Genomic DNA, 25,566 nt, shown 5'->3' with positions numbered 1-25,566 from the left:
GGAAATACGCAATGGAGAAATTTGGCCTCACGCAGCCGCCGTAGAACCCGGCCCCACAACGCTCGCTGCTTGTTTGTCCTGCAAAGCTTCCGTAGCTGTCAAAATGGACCTGCCCGTGCCAGTTATTTCGATCTCCACCCCTTCCTGTGGGTCTGTGTAACAGGTTCTTACCGTGTGGTGGGATTCCGGTGATGACAGTGAGATAGAGGGCACATATAGCAGGCGCTATGGGCACCCCGTACTTAGTAAGTGCTATCATGGCCAGCTAAAGGCTTGTTACAGTCTATGAATGAAGCAGCTATGGCAGCTTGTGGCTATCACTGTCAGCTCAGCGTCTGCCTTATTGTTACAGAGACAGTCGGTATCTATGTGACATTATTATTAGGTCTGCACAGATAATGTGTTTGGTCAGATGTCAGCTGCCTGAGTGTATGTGACCCACCCTGTACATTACTATGTGCCTGTAGCTTGGTGTACACAGCTGATCTGTCCTCCCTCCTTCATGTTTAATATACAATTCTACTTACAGAGCTTTCCTAATCTTCACAGTGTGTTATCTCTCTCATGTACACAATAGTCCAGCAGTGTGCAATGTCTTTATGGTATATGTACATGCCATATGTATTGGTATGTACATAATAGTCCAGCAGTGTGCAATGCCATTATGGTGTACTGGTATATACATAATAGTACAGCAGTGTGCAATGTCTTTATGGTATATGTACATGCCATATGTGCCAGTATATACATAATAGTCCAGCAGTGTGCAATGTCTTTATGGTATATGTACATGCCATATGTGCCAGTATGTACATAATAGTACAGCAGTGTGCAATGTCTTTATGGTGTACCTGTATGTATATAATAGTACAGCAGTGTGCAATGCCTTTATGGTGTATCGGTATGTATATAATAGTACAGCAGTGTGCAATGCCTTTATGGTATATGTACATGTACATGCCATATGTACCGGTATGTACATAATAGTACAGCAGTGTGCAATGTCTTTATGGTGTATCGGTATGTACATAATAGTACAGCAGTGTGCAATGTCTTTATGGTGTATCGGTATGTACATAATAGTACAGCAGTGTGCAATGCCTTTATGGTGTACCTGTATGTATATAATAATACAGCAGTGTGCAATGCCTTTATGGTACATGTACATGCCATATGTACCGGTATGTACATAATAGTCCAGCAGTGTGCAATGTCTTTATGATATATGTACATGCCATATGTACCGGTCCAGTATGTACATAATAGTACAGCAGTGTGCAATGTCTATATGGTGTACCGTATGTACATAATAGTACAGCAGTGTGCAATGTCTTTATGGTGTACCTGTATGTATATAATAGTACAGCAGTGTGTAATGTCTTTATGGAGTACCGTATGTACATAATAGTACAGCAGTGTGCAATGTCTTTATGGTGTACCGGTATGTACATAATAGTACAGCAGTGTGCAATGTCTTTATGGAGTACCGTATGTACATAATAGTACAGCAGTGTGCAATGTCTATATAGTGTACCGGTATGTACATGATAGTACCGCAGTGTGCAATGTCTTTATGGTGTGGCTGTATGTACATAATAGTACAGCAGTGTGCAATGTCTTTATAGTGTACCTGTATATACATAATAGTCCAGCAGTGTGCAATGCCTTTATGGTATATGTACATGTACGTACCGGTATATACATAATAGTCCAGCAGTGTGCAATGCCTTTATGGTATATGTACATAATAGTACAGCAGTGCGCAAGGTCTTTATGGTGTACCGCTTTGTACATAATAGTACAGCAGTGTGTAATGTCTTTATGGTGTATCAGTACGTACATAATAGTCCAGCAGTGTGCAATGTCTTTATGGTGTACCGCTTTGTACATAATAGTACGGCAGTGTGCAATGTCTTTATGGTGCACACCCTGTGCTACTGCTATATTTGTTTCTTGTTAGAAGTTTTGACTTTGGCAACTGGAGACGCAGCCAGCAGATCAAATGTTAATGTCTAGAGAACTTTATCTGAAGCCTTTCCTGCATTGGAGCTTTACATGAAATTTGCCATATGGTTGTCTCAGTATACTGTACAATCTAATGTCTGTGCTAGGTTTCATAGACAAGAACTCCAGCAACATTGGAGATGTCACCTTGCCTGTTTTGGTAGACACATCACTTTAATTGAAACTGGATTCAGTACCAGTATCCAGCCGCTATACAGAGCATGGAGCCTGTATAGTGGCTGGATCCTGTGTAATGTATAGTACGGGCATCACAAGCAGCCCTGTACAGCTGATGGACGTAGGGTCCAACTCCCCACAATCACTTATTTATGGCCCATCCAAACAAAGTCCTGGACAACGTGTAACGTGCACAGAGCTCACAACACTAACAACTCTGCAAGTACTTTTGATCAACTGTTAAGATTCGTTCATATGGCAGAATCTGGTGCTGATTCAGTAGTAGAGTCCAGGTTGACTATGTCTACCGTTATTTGCAATGGAAGGCAGAGATTGAAGCAGGATGCTGAAAAAATAAGCGACCTACTCTAACTTGCTGTAGAGTCAGCCCCAATGGTTAGGCTGATTCATCAGAACCTAATCAGTGGCCCAAGCTCTGCCATCACTTTTTTGTTGCAAGGAGTGGGGGGTTGGGGGGGGGTGAAGGCGAAGGAGGAGGATGTCCTCTTCATTTTCTGCCATCTGAACATACCCTTACTTTGTTGCTAAAAGATGGTCAACGTCATGATGACTTTCTGGTAAAGCCATACTTCTAACAGGAATTCAACCATTTGTCAGCTTTGAGGATCTGTAGTAGCTCCATTTTATTCCAGAGAATTATGGAATCTGCATTACTTGTTAGACTATAAACTCTGCATGACAGAGTGAGGATGCCTTCACATGTCGCAGGTTTTATTGCAGAAGGTTTTGCAGTTTGAAAGCAGTTCCATTTATCTGAATCTGCAGTATTGTGGGGACCAGACCAAGGATTTCTGCAAGCTCCATTAAATGTAGTCTGTTAGGGCCAAAAACTGCTTCCCACACCAATAATTGTGCCATGGAAAGGCCATTAAAGGGGTTGTCCCATCACAAGGATCCTATCTATACTGTTTGTTAATGTGGATGTAAGACTTCTCCTAAATACATTGCTTCAGCAGAACTGCTTTGTTTGTCCACTATCTTACTTTATTCAATTCTTTGTGGCCACAGCCCTGACCTAGCTGCTCCTGAGTCAAGTGATGTATCTGCTGCTCTCAGGAGGGGGGGGGGGGGGGCTAAGTGCACGGGAGCGAGCCTGTGTATCTAGCTATTCCTGTGTCTACACCACATGACCTAGCTTCCTGTTAGCAGATAGAGGAGAGGAGGTGCTTTCATTTCTTCTGTTCTCCCAGTTATCAGGTTAGCTAATTCAGTTGTGTTCATTATGGCAGAGACAGGCAGTGTCTGTATGTAACACAGAATGGAGTTACTGCTGCCTGTACTTCATAGTCCAATATGGGTGGGCGGAGCTACATGCGAATTTGGGGGCGGAGCTAAATGGCAGGTTGCATGTGAAACTCCGCCCACCAAATGATGCAAGAAACCAGGAAGAAAGAAGATTTTACAGCAGTAAAGACTGGTGAGTATGTGAGCTGGGAATACCCCTTTAATAGAATCAGACACATACCTTTGTGGCCATTAAAGAGGACCTTTCACCACTTTTGGGCACATGCAGTGTTATATACTGCCAGAAAGCCGACAGTGCGCTGATTTCATCGCACTGTCGGCTTTCCCGATCCGTGCCCGGTGTAAAGAGCTTACGGTGCAGGTACCGTAGTGCTCTATGGTCAGAAGGGCGTTTCTGACCATTAGCCAGGAATGTCCTTCTGCCTCGCGGCGCCTATCGCGCTGTACTGTGGAGCGGGGAGGAACGCCCCCTCCCTCTGCTCACACAGCTCGTCCATAGACGAGCATTATCAGGAGCGGGAGGGGGGAGTTCCTCCCCGCTCCACAGTACAGCGCGATTGGCGCCGCGAGGCAGAAGGACGTCTCTGGCTAATGGTCAGAAACGCCCTTCTGACCATAGAGCACTATGGTACTGGCACCGTAAGCTCTTTACACCGGGCACGGATCGGGAAAGCCGACAGTGCGCTGAAATCAGCGCACTGTCGGCTTTCTGGCAGTATATAACACTGCATGTGCCCAAAAGTGGTGAAAGGTCCTCTTTAAACAAGAAAGCAATGGAAAGATATTTAGATTGTGAGCCCTATATGGGACAACGACGGACAATGTCTGTCACAAAGCGCCGCAGAATATGTTGGCGTTCTACAAGTAAGCTAGATAAATAATCTATTTCTAGATATATTAATCAATCTGCCAGTGCAGCAGGTTGGGCCTGATATTTCTCAGGCTCTCCTCTGTGCCCAGTGTTCCCCATACGCTGTGATTGACAGTTTCAGTCTGTGCATCACAGTAAGTGCGGTAAGTCAGGCCCCGCCTCCAGTGCACTCACAGGAGGTTATGCATAGCCTTAAAAAGAGGATTATTTCTGTATTGCTTCATTAGTTTTGGCCACAAAGGTATGTTTGCTGCTCCAATTCATGGGACATGGCACTATTATTGGAGGCATTTTAGACCTTAGAGACTCCCTTTAAGTTAAATATACCTTAGTTAAGATTCTTTATACCTATTTACATAGACTAGCTGTGATCTGTTCAGGTTTCAACTAATGGAAGTTTATTATATATTGAATTATTAAATTCTACAGAGTGACACTTCTTTCCTACTAGCACTTATGTCATTCTTTGTTGTATACATGTAGGTCTGCCTGTAGGAATATTTCAGCATTTGGTTTTCACTTCCTTTCTTAATAAAAATATGGATGTGACTGCATTGTACATACTCCATGAAGACCTGATTGTTTCCCCTGAGTAGTAAAGACCTTTTATCTGTATGTGCTTATGGTATGCCCTTATAGTTTGTACTCTTATATTCACAGCAGAGGGAGTTCAGAAGCAAAAAAAGGGATGTGTTTGAAGATATATTGGAAGAACGGCGTCGGTCCAGCGACCTGCGATATGCCATAAAATGTTTTTCACCAGTCATCTATAAGAGCCTTGTACCATGCAAGCCAAGTGCCCTGAAAACTATGGTGTTACAGTCTGACCAGCTACAATATGTTATCAAACAGGTGAGAGTTGACTTTAGATATACTGCTTATATTACAGGAAGCGGTATCCCAATTACTTTTATTACTACTTTTTATTATTTTTTTTTCTTAATTCTTTCAACATACTTCACTTTTCAGTTACATAGTTACATAGTAGATGAGGTTGGATAAAGACATTAGTCCATCAAGTCCAACCTATAACCCTACAATCCCTACAGTGTTGATCCAGGGGATAAGCAAATGACACTCATTGGCCAAAAGTCACGGGAAGGCATGTCCCAGTGCTGGTTGTGTTGGATATGATGCTCAAACAGGGTGATGCGAAGCGGCCTATGGCACTAGTGTCGCCAGGATATCTGAGCAGTCTGATGTAGACAGGTGTCTCGTGAACATGGCAGCACGTTGCGAGTTAAGTGACTTTGAACGTGGGATGATAATCGGTGCAAGATGCATGGGGTATAGCATTTTAGAGATTACCCGGGAATTTGGTTTTCTGAGGTCAACAGTGTCTCGGGTGGACCTTCAATATGGCAGCCGCGTAAACCAGCTCACCGGTCGACCACGAGTGTTCGATGAACAGATGTAACGTCACCTCCGCAGAGTCGTACGGGCTCTTGACGGTCTACTGTGGGTCAAATCGCCGCCGATTTGAAAGTGGGGCGACAGGACCCCATTTCTTTTAGGACTGTATGCCGAGAACTGCACCGCATAGGTTTCAACAGTCAACGCCTGACCAGTGTCCCTTTGCTGGCGCCGCAACACAGAGCTCAAAGACTGACATGGGCTCACGACCATCGTCATTGGACCATGGCGGCATGCAGCATGGTCTGATGAATAAAAGTTCCAGGTGTACAGAGCCGATGGGTGTGTGAGAGTGTGGCGTATGCCCCATGAAGCCATGAATCCTGCATGTTAACAGGGACATGTCCAGGCGGTAGGTGGCTCTGTCATGGTCTGGGCCGTTTTCACATGGCCCCATTTTCCAGGTGCAGGGATCAATGACGGTGCTTGATACGTGCAACTTATGGCAGACCATCTGCTCCCCTTTCTGGTGTTGGAGTTCCCTGATGGGGATGCTGTGTACCAACAGGACAATGCAACATCATCAGCAGCATCATTGCTCGTTGGTGGCACGGGACTGGCTTAATGAACACACCAGTGACCTCACGACCCCCGATTGGCCTGCCCACTTGCCCGACCTCAACTCCATAGAGCATTTATGGGATGCTGTGGATACAAGTGTCCGCTCCATGGACCCAGCACCAACTACACAGGACCAATTTTGGGCTGCAGTGCAGACTGCGTGGATCAATCTCCCTCCAGAACTCTTCCAACACTTTCCATGCCTTGTCGTCTTGCTGCAGGAATCAGGGCTCATGGAGGGGCGACCTGCTATTAATGGCGCATCCGGTACCTTCCCATGACTTTTGGCTACTGAGTGTACATCAACATACATCTTTAATACAGGGTTATAAGTGCATAGGACATGTGAAATAATTGTGATTTTATTATGATTCATTATTGGAATAATTTTGTGTAACATTTTCTGTAATAAAGAATAATTACAATACGCAATTGAATCAGGGTCACACGTAGAAATCACGGGGTTCCATAGCAAAATTCTAATCGGGCCCACGCTCATTTAAAATTTTGATTATTTCCTTTGGATTCACTTTGTGATTTTAATTATAATTTCTTGCATCCCTTATCTGCAGACAAGTCTGGAATCTGGAGAGCCTTTCGATGTTATTCAGGATCAGGCAATTGAGATTCTTGATGAAATGGGTCACAATTTAAATCTGGCTTCTATCCGAATGTTTGCTCTTACTCTGAGCAAGATCTTCAAAAGGCTCTTCCGAAAAGTTTGTGTCAATGAGGAGGGCATACAGAGAGTAAGTACTGTTAGGTCTCAAACAGGAAAAAGTTTTTGATATATGGGAAAGGGTGCATTGTGCCGCAAATACGGGCAGTAAAAAATTAGAAAAAGTTACTTCTAGAGCTGAGCGAACAGCGTTCGATCGAGTACATGTTCGATTGGATATCAGGCTGTTCGAGATGTTCAATTCGAGGAACTACGATAACGTAGGCATTGAAAACAAATCATAAAAAGTAATTGGCTGGCTAATTCAGGTGACCTCCAATTTATACGAACAGTGGATTTAATATCCGGTTCATATGAGACTGTGAACTATGTGACTGTGAGACAGGGACAGATGTACAGGCAGGGTTAGCTAGGGATTATATTCACTGAAGAGATTGATCAGACCTCAAAAATAGGATTAAAAAGATAAAATTTAACTTTTATTAAACTATGCTATTAAAACTTTAGCACAAACAACACACACCCTATCGTGAGAAATTTTTCACTTAGTGCCAGGGAGAAAGTCTGAAACAATGTGTCCAGTCTAAATCACACTGACTCCCTACCACTTAAAGCCGATATTGCTCTCAGTATAGATACTGAATAGGACTCAAATATGCTCAGCATAGCGTTCCCCAGCCTTCTGGAGTGCCGGCCTCATGCCGCGCCAACCAGGGGGGGAAGAGTCAAATGCTGGCTAGGTCCCAATACAGACTAACTTAAGCCGACTATCATAAGAAATGCGTATTTCTTTTGACCCAACGCGTTTCGTTAGACTCATCAGGGGTCAATCAAAATAATTCTTTCTCCGTCTAATAGCAGTAAAGACTGCTGTCATTGTTGAGAAACAAGGGCGGTTGATATTCTGACCGCCAGCAGGACCGCCGCTATTCTTATCAGCGATGAATTGCCCGGCTGGGAGGCACGCTTTTATCGTGCCCAAGGTCCCTCCCATTCCTTAGAGCCCGCCAATGGCCACTGTTCACTGTACTGGCAGTAGTTCGTCACTAAACTGTACCGCCCCTGTTCCCTATTGGCGGAGAGTGACGAGCCCACTTCTTCTTGCGCATGCGCTGTATAGCTTCTTCGCGCATGCGTATTTAGTACACCTAGTTGCCATGCCCATTCATGCTTACTGATGGAGTACGGCGCACCCTTCACACTCCACGCGCATGCGTGCTGATGACCAAAGCCCGTACACATCGATGGCTCCTGCAAAGCAGGTAATTCGCGCATGCGCGTGAACTTAGAATCGTTTTCGGCATCTTCATATCCAGCGCTTCACCTGTTCACCTACATTTAAACTCTATCGGTGAGTCTTGATGTTAGTATTGTCAATCGCATTAGAGTGGGCCATTATTTCTGATATGCCATATGGAATGGGATTAAGGGGAATATTTCTTCCCCAACTACTAAATAAAAGAAGGAAAATACAGTGGCATACGCCACTGGGAAGTGCTGTGTTACACGGCCTCACAAACATACAGATGTCAATGGGAGCTGCATTAGTGTGGAAACCCTATCAAGCATATACTCATACTGTATTACCCAGCATATAACATATTATTGGTAACATGTACAGTGTCCTAAACCTATTAGAAGGAACTTGGTAAGCATAACCTGCGGCGACGACTCTTTGCTTCCATACTCATTCTAGAAAGCATGAGAAATCCAATTGCTCATTAAGCCCTGTTGGTACCATGCTTCCCATTCTATAAATCCATTCCTTAATAGGAACCTGTCCCCTCCTCTCCGTGGAGGTTTTATGACTTCTATGACCTGAACAGTCAAATCTCTTGTTTCCCCTGAGTGTTGGTTCACAAAATGTCTTGCCACCGGAGTGTCCCTTTGGTTTTGTATATCGCAGACATGCTCTCTTATTCTTCTCCTTAATTGCCTACGAGTCTTGCCCACATAATTAAAGGGGCATGGGCAGCTTAACAAGTACACCACCCCACTGGTTTCGCAATTCGCGAAACTTCTACATTCATAAATCGCTCCGGTGGCCACACTCCGAAAAGATGGCTTTTTTAGAATAAATGAGCATGCTGTACATTTTCCACACGGGTAAGTTCCCATGGTTTTTTTTGCTGACAACCAGGTCATTCTTTCTTCTTCAATTGGTAAGATACTGGTAGGGAGTCAGTGTGATTTAGACTGGACACATTGTTTCAGACTTTCTCCCTGGCACTAAGTGAAAAATTTCTCACGATAGGGTGTGTGTTGTTTGTGCTAAAGTTTTAATAGCATAGTTTAATAAAAGTTACATTTTATCTTTTTAATCCTATTTTTGAGGTCTGATCAATCTCTTCAGTGAATATATTCAAACAATAGGACATTAGTGAAAACTATTGTGTACTGTGAAAAGTTAGCTAGGGATTACCTTTATTTAGGTGGCAATATCACTCACCCAGCTCTTTGGGGCTCTATCTGGTCGGGATCCCTGTCAGCCTGCGATATGCGCAAGCTGACTTTTTCCCATAGGAATGCATTGACCAGCGTTGATTGGCCGAATGCCATACAGAGTACAGCATTCGGCCAATCAACGCTGGTTCTGCCAGAGGCTCGCCTGTGAGGAGGCGGAGTATAAGATCGGACCAGAATGGAGACTGCTGTGGACCGATCTTAGACTCCGCCTCCTCTGGCAGAACCAGCGTTGATGGGCCGGATGCTGTACTCTGTATGGCATTCGGCCAATCAACGCTGGTCAATGCATTCCTATGCCGTGCGCTCAGCACTGCTACACCGGAGATGAAGCAGAGTCATATGAATGAGTGACCTCTTCACAAGAGGCATATGACTGACTGTCCTCAGCAGAGACCTCTTCACAAAATACATATGAATGACTGCCCTCAGCAGTGAGTGAACAATAAATGCATTTGAAGAATAAGAAATAATAAATCCTTTTCTGGATATCCTTTGGAATCAGCAATCTGTTTATTCTTATGTGACTGCAGTTGGCTCAAGCTATTCAGGAGCATCCCGTCGTGCTGTTGCCCAGTCATCGGAGCTACATTGACTTTTTGATGATGTCATATATTCTATACACATATGACCTGGCACTTCCTGTTATTGCAGCGGGAATGGGTAAGTACACACCATTCTGGAGTACACCGTAACATTCAGTGAGGGACAGAGACAGCTCTAAATACGGAAGCAAGAGGAAGAAAAAATGCAGGATTTCATAGAAAGGAGCTAAAATTTGTTAATAAAGTATATTGAAAAATGTATTAATGAATCAAATACTTCCAGAAAATCAAAAGTTGACTGAAAGTTTAGTTCCACTTTAAGGCTTGTCTTGTGTTTTCATTTTTAGAACCAGAGATTGGCACATGTACATCCTTTATCGCCTTATTATACTACTGGATTATTTTATGATTCTAGAAAACTATATAACGTTTGCTTGTAAGAGTACAAAAGAAAAAGCTAGCATCCTTTCTTCTTTTATCAGAGGTTCTTTATGACTAGTCTTCTGCTTTTTTGCTGAATTATTGTTTTTTTTTTTGGATTATCAGATCAGTTTAGAAAACAGTGACTGGGGATGTGAGGAAGATAAAGTACAGTAGGTCTGGTAAATGGTAACATGGTCAATAACTTGTATTATGTGCCTTAGACTTCATGGGAATGAAAATTGTAGGAGAGTTACTACGAATGTCTGGTGCCTTCTTCATGAGACGCACATTTCGTGGAAACAAGCTTTACTGGGCAGTGTTTGCTGAGTACGTGAAGACAATGTTACGGGTTAGTAAAATGAATACTCTTTCTGTATTGGTTATCCTAACAGAATCTACCAGAATTGCATTATGTTTCAAAATGCCATGGTGTCCTTTTGTGGGCCACAGTGCCTTGTGATAGGAAGTCCAAATAGATGATACAACATTTGGCTGGGAATTGGTAGTCTGCCTAGATAGATAGATAGATAGATAGATAGATAGATAGATAGATAGATAGATAGATAGATAGATAGGAGACTTGAAGGCTCTTCAAATTGACAGACCACTTGTATTTTCTGTAGGCAGATTCACTCTTCTCTTCAGTTGCTTACCTGGCTTATGTGCTACTGAAAATAAAATGGTCATTGCATCTGATTGAGTGCCATGCATTTGTAATACCCACTGCAGTAATTAACATGCTGTGAGTTCCAAACCTGCAGCACAAGGCACTTTGCAGGTTTTTTTCTGTAGTATTTGGATGGGATTTGTTTAAATCCCATCCATTACACTATTACATTGCAGCTGATTAACCCATTTAAGACTCTCTGTGTGTCCCCGGCTTTGGTTGTATTTGTATATACCTTCTCATGTACTATATTTTTAAGCTATCCAAACTAAAATAACCACTCTAAGTTTACGCTCAGACTTCTGTAAATACTTTAGTTTTGCTTTATAATACCTTTCCTTCAATAAACAAAATAAATAAATATATATATATATATATATATATGTATATAATCTTAGGCAATGTATGAAAAGACAATTTTTTTTAAGGATTCTGCCTTTTAAATGTAAGAAGTATATGTGTAATGAATAAGTAACACAATGGCTCTTGATGGTTTTGATTTCATAAGTGAAAGTTCTCTCCCACAGAATGGACATGCCCCAGTAGAGTTCTTTGTTGAAGGTCAGAGAAGCAGAACTTGCAAGACATTAACACCGAAATTTGGTATGTATGCTCTTATTGTCTGTTAAAATGTCAGTCTGACTTCTTCATGTAAAATACCCATAGCAAGCAAAGGTCAGTGGGTGTCTGTCCACACATTAAATTACTGCACATTCTCTGCTTGTAGGTAAAATGTAACTATAAAATTTAAATTAAAATTAAATTCATTTTATCGCAATTACAATCTAGTGAGTGGGTGGCATAGAAAGTGGTGTAACATCTCAGCACATAAGTGTTCAACTTATAGATGATCCAATTTTATCAAACTTTGTGCGAAATTTGATAAATATGATGCATGTTGCAGTGCAATGAGTGTAGAGCAGGGGTGCCCAATACGTCGATCGCGATCTACTGGTAGATCGCAAAGGACGTATGGGTCGATCGCGGGATGTAGGGATCCCCGGTGTCTGCCTGCTCACAGTGCAGGCTGAGCCTGCCAGTGTCCAGAGATAACTCTCAGCCTGCGCTGTGAACAGACACCGGAGATCCCTGGGCGGCCACAGAACGCCGTCTCCTGCTCTCACCATCCGTTCGGCCCTGCCCACATGCCCAGTCCCGCCCACAGAAATGCCCCATCCCGCCCATAGGCCTGCCTCAGCCCCACCCACAGGCCCGCCCCGGCCCCACTCCAAGTAGATCTTTTGCCTTGGTCAGCTAACAAAGTAGCTCACACGCTGAAAAAGTGTGAGTACCCCTGGTGTAAAGCCTGCAGGCAAATCTGTGGGAATAGTTGGTTGAGTAATTGTCATGCACATTTTTACTCCTTTGAACTTTTAGCAATGTTCGAACACTTTAGGCCATTTTTGCACATTTTGGCTTCAATAAATCGGAAGCACAGCAGAGGAATGGAGTCACCAGTCCAGGAATTGGTGGGTGGTTAGTGTTTGTCTAGAATTTATTTATTTTTGTACAATGTACTTTGTTAGGCAGATTTTATAGTACATTCTTTAGTTTACACTACGTCCACGTCATCACTGGTAATCTAAACAGATCTGTTAAAGGGATTCTATCATTAGAATCCCGTTTAGCTAAACCCACATTGGAATAGCCTTAAGAATATCTGTTCTTCACCCACCTTTAGAAGTCTTCTCCACGCTGCCATTAAGGCTAATCTTAAGACTATTCTGATGTGGATTTAGCTTAAAACAGGATTCTAATGATAGAATCCCTTTAAGAAAATGGATCCTATAAGAAACAGACTGATACAGACTGATTAGTTACTATTGGTATCTGTCTGCCATTGATTTCATTTAAAAAAAAAAAAAAAAAAAATGTTTTTTTAACGAAAAAAGGAGGTCCTGCAAATATATCTTATTTTTTTCAGTCCATTTAAAAAATGAATCTACAGCAGAAATAATACAAAACAGACAACACCTGAGAAGTTTAAGCATTCATTAAAATCTGAATGCTTTTAATGGGATAGAAAAACTCATGACACAATTTTCTCTGAAGCAGCTAAGCAAAATGATATCATTTTTTTGCCCAAACATATTTTACTATATTTTTTTTATTTATTTATTTTTTGCAGGACTTTTAAGTGTAGTCATGGAGCCATTTTTCAAAGGAGAAGTGTTTGATACCTACCTGATCCCAGTCAGTATCAGCTATGAAAGAATACTGGAAGAGGCACTCTATGCATATGAGCTTCTTGGCGTGCCAAAACCGAAGGAATCCACATCCGTAAGATTTTCTCCAGTGTTCTAAATGCCCTGGTACTACTTCAATACAGACTTTGCTGATGGATAGCTTTCATGTCTTCCTGCAGGGTTTGATCAAAGCCAGGAAAATTCTAAGTGATGACTTTGGAAGTATTCATGTGTTTTTTGGGAAACCTATGTCATTGCGGTCATTGGCTTCTGGAAGACTAAACCGATCTCAATATAACCTTATTCCCAGGTATTTGTGCCGCTCTTATAAGAAGATAACAATTCTGTCTTCTATTTTAGCATGTTTGTTAAAATAAGCATTAGAGGAATTGTCATTTCATATCTGTTTTGTAAATGAATAGTTCAGGTAACTGTAAGAACCTTTGTAATATATCATATTAGAGGAAAATGACTTTAGGGTATGTTCACCTGGTGGAATTTGCATTCCGCGTGTGAACATTATGTGCGGCTAGCCGCCACAGGATGATGGTGCAGTGCACCGGCATCCCGTTGCGGCATTCCAATCCAGATTAGGCCCAAATGAATGGGCCTAATAGGGAGCAAGCCTCATGCAGTGGACGCCGCAGCTGATTCAGCCCCGGAATTTGTGACAAGAAGGGTCATCTTGCTTTTTTTTTTTTTTTTTTTTTTACGCTACTAGCTAGCAGAAAAAAGAAGTGAACGGCTCCCATTGAAGCCGATTTTGGCAGCGGATTTTGAGGCGGATTCCGCGTCAAAATCCACTGCCAAAAAACTCAGTGTGAACAAGCCCTTACTATATTGAGCTCCTCTCCTGTTTGCAAAACCGCTCAATTCACTGCTGAATCTGTCTTCAATGAAGACAGACTGTAGTGCATAGAAGTCTATGGAGATGGAAGTGAGGGAGAAGCAAAGAGACACAGACAAAGACCTCCTGTAGCATATACAGTAGGATTTCATCATAGCTTTTTTCACATCTATACTGCTCAATTCTGCTTAAACCTGCTAGAAATATGCTCAACGCTTACTCCACCTGACTAGACTCCTCTGCCCCCTTCCCTCTCCATAGACCTCTGTAACCTGACATGTTTGTGAGTCTTCAGTGTAGACAGATCTCCTATTGAATTGAGCATCTTAGCAGACAGGAGAGGAATAGATAACAGAAGGCAGAAGCATGTATTGTATTATTTATTGCACTTGAAAAATAACTTCAATATATTTATTGTTCTTGAACTTTCCAGACATCTTTCTCAACGGCCCTCGGAGGAAATCCAAAAGTTTATTTCTGATGTGGCTTATGAAGTAGAACTTCAGCAGATAGCTAATATGGTGCTCAGCCCTGGAGTCTTGATAGCAGCCATTCTGTTACAGAACTTTCCATCCCTGAACTTCAGTGTGTTAGTAGACAAAACCATTTGGCTGAAAGAGCTGACAGAAGCTTTTGGGGGATGTTTAGAGTGGCCTGGTGAGTAGGCGATTAATATGGGACAGTAAGTCAAGATAGTCAAAAGCAGAACTTCACCAGTACAGCAATGGAGAATAAAATGGAGAAATCTGTATGAAGGTGTACCAGTTGCTGGAGGCAAGGGAACATTGGCTATAACTCAAAGATCAATGAACACCATGAATGTACATTAGTATAATTATAATAATTACTATCATCAAAATAATTATAATGCTAGTAATTACTAAGACTCAGGAACTCCTCTTAATGTGTTCTGGAAGGGAGACAAAATAATTTATTGCAGTGATGCCAGAACGTTCAGCAATATGGAACCTCAGGTTCATGCATGCTTAACCACAAACGCACGTCCTGAAGGGTTCCGGATTCTCACACAGTAGAGTATGTTTTGACCAAATTTCAGTACAATCTGTTCATCCAGTTATTCTCTATTTAGGAACTGTGGTCGTAAATGTGTGTCTACAATGTAGTTGTGATAAATTAGGAACTGGAAACAAACAAAGCTTTACATAATATAAAGCTGCCAAGATGTGATAGAAATGGTTTTATTCTACTCCGGTAAAGATGGCTCTGCAATAAACATAAGATGCTGTGGAATTGGCCGTTCCTTGTGTTCCCACATACTGCATCCTCCAGGGTAGCCTATTCTATACAGTCTACGCTTATGGAGTCTCATTTTCTTCTAATTCCTGATTTATCACTGCTATATTATAGGATCGCATTTATGGTCACGGGTATGGCAGCGGTATTTCTTAAAACAGTTTCTACAACAATGGTATAAGAGGATTTTCTGGACTGCAGACAGAGAGAGCCATGAGACTATTGTGATTTAGGCTAAAGCCCCACATTGCGGAAACGCAGCTTTTTTTGTTGTTTTTTTTTTTTTTTTTTAGCCAAAGCCAGTAGTGGATTGAGCAAAAGGTAGAAGTATAAGAGCTTCCTATGTATTCCCCATTTCTTTTGTAGCCATTCCTGGCTTTGGCTCAAAAAACCTCAACAAAATCTCCAAGACAAAAAGCTGCATTTATGCAACGTGGGGTCTTAACCTTAAAGGGCTCTATTGACAATTATATACACCTAAAGTACAATAAAAAACCTTTGCAATTTTAGTGATATCAGATATGTTTTATTTCTTTTCTTTTTTTTATCTTCTAGATAATATGTCTGCCAGTAAAGTAGTTCGAGCAAGCATAGACCTCCACTCAAATATTCTGAAACTTGTGGACGGAGAAGTGATCTTATTTGAGAACAAATCAAATATTAATCTTACAGAAGAACATGTCTTTATCCGGGCTGTTACTGTGCTCATGTGCGCCTCCTACAGGAACCAGATGGTCAATATGTATGTACGACCTGCCCTGGTAGTGCTGGCTTGTAAGATGGCATCAAACTCTTCAAGAGGTAGGGGCTAGTACATTGTTAGCTTAGTAAAAATCCTTCTCCCTTTAAGGGAATTGAAGCTACTGCATGATCAGGTCTCTCCATTCATCACACAATGCTTTAGATAGACTTGGATTAGTATATTAATGACAATGTAATTGATTTACTTTTTCTGACATTCTGCTTTGATTTATTTAAAAAAAAATAATAAATAAATCAATCTTGCATTTGTCCATATCCATTTAAAGGAGTGGATTTCTGCTTTTTATTATTTTTAGAACTATTGTTTTTGTTTTTTTATTTGACTTTTTCTTTTCTCATATGCAACTCTCTCCTCTTCTGTTAAATATCAAAATACTTCAATAACCGAGTACTTCCATAGAAATTAATGTTCGTGATATGTTATGTCATAGGTAATTAGAAGAGTGCCATTGAATATTTAAAAAAACAAAACAAAAAAAAAAAAAAAAAAAGAATAACTAGGAGAACTCTGGAACTCAAGCGATTTCTTTTCTGACTACTCATATGCAGCTGACTTTCTTTTTTATTTTATCTTTTCAAGGTGATGTTGCTAAGACATTTTGCTTCTTGAGAAACCTTTTTTCCAAAGAATTCATTTTCTTTCCTGGATTTGACGACAAGGTAAGAAATAAAAATTTAGTTGCAGTTTTATTTTGTTTGTCTTAATGGGAAGGTGTCACTAGAAAACTAGCCATTTTTAATCCAGGTTTTTTTTTTTGGGGGGGGGGGGGTTAACACTTTATTTATTTATTTTATTTTTTTAATTTTCAATGTCACTATCTGTATAAAAAAAAACAAAAAACTAAATCCTGTATTTTTTTTTTTTACTCTGGCCACTGAGCCTAATAGGCTGACACTATGGATCTTCTTAGAAATAGATATATTATTTCTATCACAGACAAGACAGACAGGATTACAATAGAAGATAACATCTGTATAGATAACATCATTGAGCCATTGTTGTACCACGCTCAATGAGTGCGGTATACACAGCTATGCGTGCCGCCATGATGGGGCTGCCCTCTGACCCGGCGGTCATGTGATTATTGGGATCAGCATCTAACAAGAGATGCTGGGTCCTACAGGACCCAGATCAGCGTTATAAGTCTAAGAACAGCGTGGAGGAGGCTGTATTCCTCCTGCAACTGGGGTAAATGTATCAGCACCAGTTGAAGGGGAAATCAGTCTCCAATACAACAAAAAAAGTGATCAGATGTTCCCAAAGGTCTCTTATGACCTTATGGGGACAAAATCTGGAAAAAAAAAAAAAAAAAATTAACAGAAAAGTTTAAAAAAAAAAATGTTTTGTAAAGTTTTTTTTAGTAGTACTTTGTGTTATTAGTATAAAAAAAAATGAAAAACAGACATGATTTCCCTCCTATTTTGTTTATATATTCCCGGATATAAAAAAAAAAATTAAAACGCATGCAAAAATAAAAACAACATAGAAATAAAGCCCTATGTGTCACCAAAAAGAGATGCAGAAACTAGTTGAATGAGACATAAGAGAAAAATGCAGCCCTCAAAACTGCACGTACAAAAATAACCTAAAAAGTGTCTGGTCCTGGACCAGAAATTGGCCCAGTACTGAAGTGGTTAAAAAAAAAAAAAATCCATACTTTAGGAGTATGCACAAGTAGCTTTTCTTGCTGACAGAATTTAAGAGATTGAATATGATCATGCTGAAAGACCCTTTCCTTTTGTATGGTGTGAATTTCATATGTATAAACATAGCAGTTCAGCAGAAGAACCCGCATATAGCATAAATCTATTCTGTGTAGTCTACCGTATTTTACGGACTATAAGGCGCACTGGACTATAAGCCGCATTGCCCATGAGCGCCTTATAGTCCGTCTCGGTTCATATATAAGGCGCACCGGACTATAAGCCGCAGTCCGGTGCGCATTATATCTTATTGAAAGCGGCGGCAGGCAGACTTTGCCAGCGGCCGCTTAACCCCCCGCGTGCCAGCCGCTTCTATTGGAAGCGCTCGGCAGGCGAGGAGGGGCTCTATCAGCAAAATCATGCTGATAGAGCCCAACCGTAAACGTTAGGTTAAACTACCCCCCCGTTTTAAAATAAAAGCCTGAAACAGAATGTGAAACTTACCGAGCGGTGTAGGGTGGGCGGGCATTCAGGCCTCCTCTTCCTCCGATGTTCCGTCCTCCTCCGGCGCTCGCAAGCTGATAATGGCCAGGGCACATGCGCAGTAGAAGCATTATGATATTGCGCATGCGCCCCGGCCATTATCAGCGAGCGCCGGAGGAGAAGGACGGAACATCGGAGGCAGAGGAGGCCTGAATGCCCGCCCGCCCGCCCTGCACCGCTGGGTAAGTTTCACGTTCTGTTTCAGGCCGGCGTGACAGCAGGGCTGCCGGACACTTCCCATTCATTTCTATGGGAGCCGGCATGCGAGCGCTCCCCATAGAAATGAATGGACTGCTTTTTTCCATTTATTTCTATAGGGAGCGCTCGCATGCCGGCTCCCATAGAAATGAATGGGAAGTGTCTGTCCATTCATTTCTATGGGGAGCGCTCGCATGCCTGCTCCCATAGAAATGAATAGGAAGTGTCCGGCAGCCCTGCTGTAACGCCGGCGTGTACGGCTGTGATACACGCCGGCGTTCGGTAGTGTGAATGCACCCTTATGGTGCCTTTTATGTATGTATGGAAGCGGCACGCAGTCTTTGCCGCCGCTTCCATCCATATATAAGCCGCACCGGACTATAAGCCGCACTTACGATTTCTGAGGAAATCGTAGGTTTTTATGTGCGGCTTATAGTCCGGAAAATACGGTACTCAGTTGATGATTCCCTTTAAAACCCCTTGTTCCGTTGTACATGTATGGCATTGTGTATGCCACAGTTTTTTGTTGATGTTTGTTTTTCTTGTTTTTTTGTTTAGAAACAAAAGTATAAAAAGTAGGGGGGCTGTTTTTGTTTAATGTAAAAACGTCATTTTATCCTGGACAACCCCTTTAAGAAATTATTAAATGCAACCATTATGAAGTAATTAGGAAGGGGTTAAGAAGGACATTACCATTCATCCAAATGTTCCATCTCGTAATTTGGTCCCAGTTAGTACTGAATACAGTTAGTACTCATGTCTTGAATACACATAATACTAAAAATGTAACCATTATTTCACCGTGCATTCTCAAACATATATTGCTGCCTTGTGTATGAAATTTAGACGTTTTTGAAGAACAAAAATGGAAACTCATTGAACTTTTAATACAAGACAAGTACTAAAATAAATAATCTTCTATTGGGTTTGGGAAAACTAGTGTAGGATTGAAGCATAAGACAGTACAGTAAAGTATAATTGGAAGCTTTGTGTAAGATAGTCAGTAGCTACCCAAATTAACAATAAAACTACATTTTAAGAACTGTAATAGTAAGGCTAAGTTCACATCTACACTGGAATTTTTCCTCCACTGGCCTGTTTTTAAAAAGACAGCCACCTGATCGACCCCTTTGTTGTCAACAGATGTAGATGCTATTTTGCCGTCCACCTATCTAGACTGGAACAAAAGAAGGGGATGGTTAGAGTTTGCTATGCAAACTGTAGTTGAACCTAAGTAATCCAGTAACTTGTCAGGAGTGTTCATCGGGATGTTGGTAAGTTCCTTGTTAGGCTGGGTTCACACTAGCATCGGTGTCTGACAGCTAGTGTCCGTAGCTAATGTCTGCGGAAGATTTTAGCATCGGACACTAGCTGTGTCCGTTTACAATTTCCATTATTTTATATGGGATATTATGTAGTGTATTTTAGTGTCCCTTTACAAAGATGTCTGATTTTTTTCAAGCAGACAGCTTAATCCTACATGATTCCCTGTATTTCTTCCAGGCATGTGCAAGTAGTTCAAAAATACCGGGGACATGAGCCTGAACTGGAAGAGAGTAAACTGGGCTATCTTTCTTCTGATATGTTTCACAGAATTTTGTGTGCTTTTACTTCTAGTTGAGAATTTGTATTTATCTAAAACATCTTTTTTTTTCAGGACTTTGAAGAAGGCAGTTTCCTCCTGTCAAAGTGCAACATAGTTCACCTAACGCCAAATGAAATAGTCATTACTAAGAATGGGGAGAGTACAGCCATGTTCCTATTAAAAATGTTTCAACCTTTCTTAGAAGGTTATCAGGTATGTTGTTTTGGTGATAAAATGTACATCACAATAGATATTTTGGGAAAATAATGATGGTTTCATCTAAGAGGTTTCTTTGTGTGAAAAATTGTGGCTAAAAATCTGACCCAAGGAGAACTTGACATACAAAATGAAATCTAAAAATCAAAGCTTAACATGTACAAAGTGCTTACACTTTTTTATGCCCAAATAGACAAAACTGAAGGGACCACAAATCTCTGCAATCCAGACACAAAGCATGAACAGAGGAGCAATTCCTCATCTTCTCACCCCTTTTGTTTAAACAAAATAAAACACAGATACGTAAATGTTGTTCTTCCATATTTTACAGCTAGCCTGTATGTACTTAGCCAAGGAGGTTACTGAAAGCTTTACTGAAAAGCAGTACTTATCTGGCTTGAGAAGTTTTGTTACACAAAGGATCCTTGCAGGTAAGTGAAGTCTTCTATGTATATCTGTGCTGTGGTGGATACAGGAGAGCACATTTCTAATATCTATATTCTTCCCGATCACTATCTCTCTCTTTTTTTTTTTTTTTTTTTTTTCTTTAAATGTAGATTGTGAGCCTCAAATAAGGCATGCAATGTACATTTTTTTTCCCCTATCAGTATGTCTTTGGAGTATGGGAGGAAATCCATGCAAACACAGAGAGAACTTCTACATGTAGGATTTAGCTGTCCGCTTAAAAAAATCGGACATCTTTGTAAACGGACAGTTAAGGACAGTAGGACACTACATGATGTCCCATTTAAAATAATGCAAATTGTAACGGACACAGGTAGTGTCCGATGCTAATGTCCGCGCAAGATTTTGCTCGGACACTAGCTGTTGGACACCAACGCTAGTGTGAACACACCCTAACACTGCATTACATAGAGCACATGGAGACCCTGCCCCAAAGAACCCGCAGTGTTACTGCACATTTGACTAATATGACCCTAATCTTAATAAACCTAATGGTGCTTATGTCTCAGGGATGGCTGAATGGATTTGGATAAACCAAAAAAAAAACCTAAATATTCAATGAGATTACTCTTATCACATTAGATCTGTAGCCCATCTAGTCATTTGGCTTATTAGACCTGGTGACCGGTCCTCTTTAAAGGTAGTCTGCCACCTTCCTCAAGCATATTCAACATCTACCACTGCATTACAGAGCACATTGCAGTAATAACATACCTTTGTCACTTTTGTAGATTTGGAGAAGAACAATGTAAATGAGGCAGTTGGTGCACTGGAGGCAGGCTGTTAGCCCTGCGAGCCTTGTTCTTGCTGTTCAAGTAAGATGGTTGATGTCATACCAGTGGGAGGATTAACTGTCACTGCATAGGGTGGCATAGGCAAGAGATGACAGGGGTCTGAGCAGCAAGATCTGTGCTCCCAGGACTGAAGACAAAATTGACATACATAAGATATCACTGTAATGTGCTCTGTAACACTGTAGTGACAGTCAATATGCTTGGGGGGAAGTGGTAGACACACTCTTCTGGGCTGCCTTATCAAATGCACATCAATCATAAGATAATTTATATCTGTACTGCAATAATAACTGACGTTATTGGCAAAAAGTTGCAAAAACTTAAACTATTCCCTGATTTCACAGCAAGTAATGCTAAAGTGTACAATAACTCTGTATTGTAAGGCATAAAATGAGAGAGCAGTTTGTATATCTGTCTGTAATGGTTACATATTGGAGTCGGCTTCTTAGAGGGCTACTGTATGCAATAAAGGCAATTTTTGGGTGCTGTCTCACATATACTCACACTGATACCCGTTATTTCTACAGGAAGCACCCAGTGTTATGAGGCCTTATCTTCTGATATGCAAAAAAATACACTAGCATCTTTCTTACAATTGAGGATTATGAAAGTTGAAAAATTGTAAGTATATAGATCCGTGCTCCTATTTGTTTTTTTTTTTTATTAAACATTGGTTGTATTTCTTTGCCATCTCACATAGAAGTATTCACAAGTCGTTGTATTATGATAGTTCAATTTACCTTTAATTTCAATTTAATGAACGTTATCTCAGGGTATTGGTACCTCTTCTTACAATTAAGTGGCACAGGCAAGGTCTCTCATTTTACTCACTAAAAACATCACTACCACATTTTTTATTCTCTTAGACAATTGAAAGTATGTGAATTTTTATTCCCTGGTCTGTTAGAAAGGTAGATGATGTAAATTGTAGTGAAGGTAATCTTCTTAATGGTGGCCGTATTGGTGATTTATCTGCTCCCTTCTGGAGTGTGATTACGTTGTACCATTACGGCAGATTTCGGGAAGGGGTTAAAATATTACTCCCAAGACACGTAAGACCAGGGGTCAGCAATATTCACACTCCAACCGTTGATAAATTACAACTCGCAGCAGGCATGCATACTTACCGTGCAATGAACTCCCATAGAAGTGAAAGGAACATCCTGGGACCTATAGTCACAGCTGCTGGCATGCCAAATGTTTTTGCCCCTCCCATTAGACTCTGAGGCTGCTCTTATAGAGGACCTTTCACACCCTCCATAGATCTGCGGTATTATATACCACTAGAAAGCCAACTGTGCTTTCCCAGTATTCGCCATGTTGCTGGCGATATCTCCCCAGCTGCCTTACAGCTTAGCATCCTCACAAATGCTGCCCCACTGCCAATTTCCATTTTTACCTTCCTTCTAGACTATACGACCATAGCTTCTGGTTTTCCTGGATGCTCAGAATCTTCTACAATCAGTATATTTTTCACTTTTTTTTCTTCCTTGTAAGCTCTGTTTAATTTAGGGTCCGTAAAATAGCTATGAGAGTACTTGGAGTGTAAGCGTGCGGGCAGGGTCCTCTTTCCTCCTTGTATCAGGCTAGTCATCTAGGCATAAGAATTTCCTATGCCTGTTTGACCTGAGGAAGGGGGTATCTGCTCTGTACACCCCGAAACGTGTTGTCTTTTGGTATGTAATTAAAAGATCGCCAAATATCTTTCTGTTGAGTATTATTACCTATAAGAAAATCTGAGGGAAGCGCATAGCCTAAGGATTTTCTTCTGAAGCAATTCAGATTGGTTTGGATTTTTGCGATCCCAAGAACAGTCATTCAGTGAATGCTGCACCCTCTTATCTCTAATGCTGTCCTAGTGGTTGTCTCTACAGAACGCACCCAGGTGGGCACCCAAATATAGGGGCTTCTGTTTTGGCCCATCCATTATCCTTGTTTAAACGTTTGATAGGTTCTGCTCAGGGTGCTTGTTTCTGGGGTTTTTGGGGTTTCCCCCTTCCCCAACGCACCTTTTAATATAGAATACTTTCCAAGAGAGTCACTCTGGAGTATAAAAGCACTCTTTTAACCACATTTTCATCTGTTATTTCTTAGGGGTGATTCAGCCACCTTCACTGTAGATAAGCAACTTATGGCAGACATGGAAGCAAAACTTGGTGAGAAACATGAAATTATATTAATGTGGTTCTAAAGAGAACAAATATGATTTTTATATGTTCATGCACTGAATACATTAGAAAAAATATATGATAAGAAAGATGTATACATATGGAGAGAGATAGTATAGTAGTGGCCTCCTGCAGCGCTAGTGGCAGCCATAAATGAGCAAGAATGTTTTTCTGTAGATTGTAAATGCAGTCTCCATGATGAAATAGAATTCAGACCTTTACCCTTAGAGAAATGAAATGATCAGTATTGCTATCCTGCTTTATCTAGGCCTCTAGCAGTACAATAAAGCTGTTAGCTGCTCTGTAACACCTGGTGAGATGACACTAGCTCTGTCTTATTCTACACAGTAAAATTAACAAGTGAACTTCATATAAGAGGGAATATGATTTATTCTGTGTTCTTTTTTGGTTAGTGTGAATTGAAATATCTCATTTTACTTTCTAATGATACATTCCCATTAATGTATACACTGATGAGGAAAAGGGTAACAAGGTTTTGAACTTTTGACTTTCAGACTTTATATCTCACCATCCACTACAGCATTGAATGTGAGACTACCATCAGTTTGTAGACTATCACCTTGGCTATCTCATATATTGTTACCTTTTTTGTTAATCAGTGTATATCTTATTGTAAACAACTGCAAATATTAATACTGGTGTCTATTCTGAACAGGACTGCAGATGCCTGAAATGAAGATCCCAATGGCACAACTTTAAGATACATGACAGTGAAGGCCACTATGGTTATGACAACTGTTCTAAATATTGCTCCATTTATTGGGAACCCTAACTATTGAGTGATATGAACAGGAGATGGAAACAAAGGGCAGCTACTTATTGTTATTTGTAATGGGTCAATTTTATGGATTAATCTCTATGCCAAATGCTACAAGCACCAAGAACAAACGTTCCCATGTTACCTGCTGCTGATGCACTATGACTAAATCCTTGAGCTTTTCATGGCTCATAGAGCAAAATGAGGTGCTGAGGAGCAAATTGCACTTAAAATGGTAACACTCTATTATAGGGAAGTTCAATGACATTGTATGGCGTGAACAAACTACAATATGGCACTTTTAACACAGACTGTGTTGTAGAGAACAGCAATTTCAGCCTGATGGTTTTAAAAAAAAAAAAAAAAAAAAAAATTCTAACACTGCCGGATTTACCATGTTACATCCAGATTTCACACTCCAATCTTTAACTCAGGTCCTTACTGATATGTTACTGAAACTTATTGGTGTTTGGTTATTTTTCTATTGGAAATTTGCCATTTCGTGTTACTAAAAGCTCTTTAAGGGGAATATTTATGTGACTTGCACTTTTTGCATGTCTAAGGTTTCAGAAAACTGGGGAGTAGCTACTGTACATTTATGGTTGTGTTTGTATGTAACATAAACTGCAAAACCAAAATAAAGTTACAAATATGGGAATTACAGTTTTTATTTTTTTACTTATTCAGTAAAATGTGGCTTACTTTCTTCAACAACTTGTCAACAAGCAATAAATGGCCCTTACTTCAGGCAAAGTATTCACAATAACACAGCTTCATGTCATCAGCTTGGTTGAGGTAGAGCAGAAGCAGAGGCCTAGCTATAGGGGTCGCAGAGGTAATAGTAGCTACCGCCATATAAAAATGGCTCTGCCAATAAAAAAAAAATATATATATACCACTATTATAAATGGTATGAGGTTGGTAGGGGCCCTATTACCAATTTTCCATCAGGGCCCATGGGCTTCAAGTTATGCCTCTGAGTAGAAGACTCTTAGGGTTTTTCCTTTAAGTTTCCTGCATTGGAGCCCATGTTCTGTCTACACTTTTACTTGGGCTT

At 40.8% G+C, this 25,566-nt stretch overlaps 1 protein-coding gene across 1 annotated transcript; it reads left to right on the top strand.

The window, feature by feature from the left end:
* Positions 1 to 90: 90 nt before the first annotated feature.
* Positions 91 to 25,158, top strand: GNPAT (glyceronephosphate O-acyltransferase). Its single transcript, XM_075267696.1, has 16 exons — positions 91 to 245; positions 4,979 to 5,170; positions 6,865 to 7,041; positions 9,968 to 10,097; positions 10,624 to 10,751; positions 11,597 to 11,672; positions 13,198 to 13,349; positions 13,435 to 13,565; positions 14,536 to 14,759; positions 15,912 to 16,157; positions 16,699 to 16,778; positions 20,161 to 20,301; positions 20,636 to 20,735; positions 22,091 to 22,184; positions 23,658 to 23,719; positions 24,408 to 25,158. The coding sequence occupies exons 1-16, from the start codon at positions 228 to 230 to the stop codon at positions 24,449 to 24,451; spliced, it is 1,995 nt and encodes a 664-aa protein (XP_075123797.1). The 5' UTR covers positions 91 to 227; the 3' UTR covers positions 24,452 to 25,158.
* The last annotated feature ends 408 nt before the right edge of the window (positions 25,159 to 25,566 follow it).

The sequence above is a fragment of the Leptodactylus fuscus genome, chromosome 3 (assembly GCF_031893055.1).
Source record: "Leptodactylus fuscus isolate aLepFus1 chromosome 3, aLepFus1.hap2, whole genome shotgun sequence".
NCBI classification, from domain to species: Eukaryota; Metazoa; Chordata; class Amphibia; order Anura; family Leptodactylidae; genus Leptodactylus; species Leptodactylus fuscus.
This window is presented reverse-complemented; position numbering and strand designations above follow the sequence as displayed.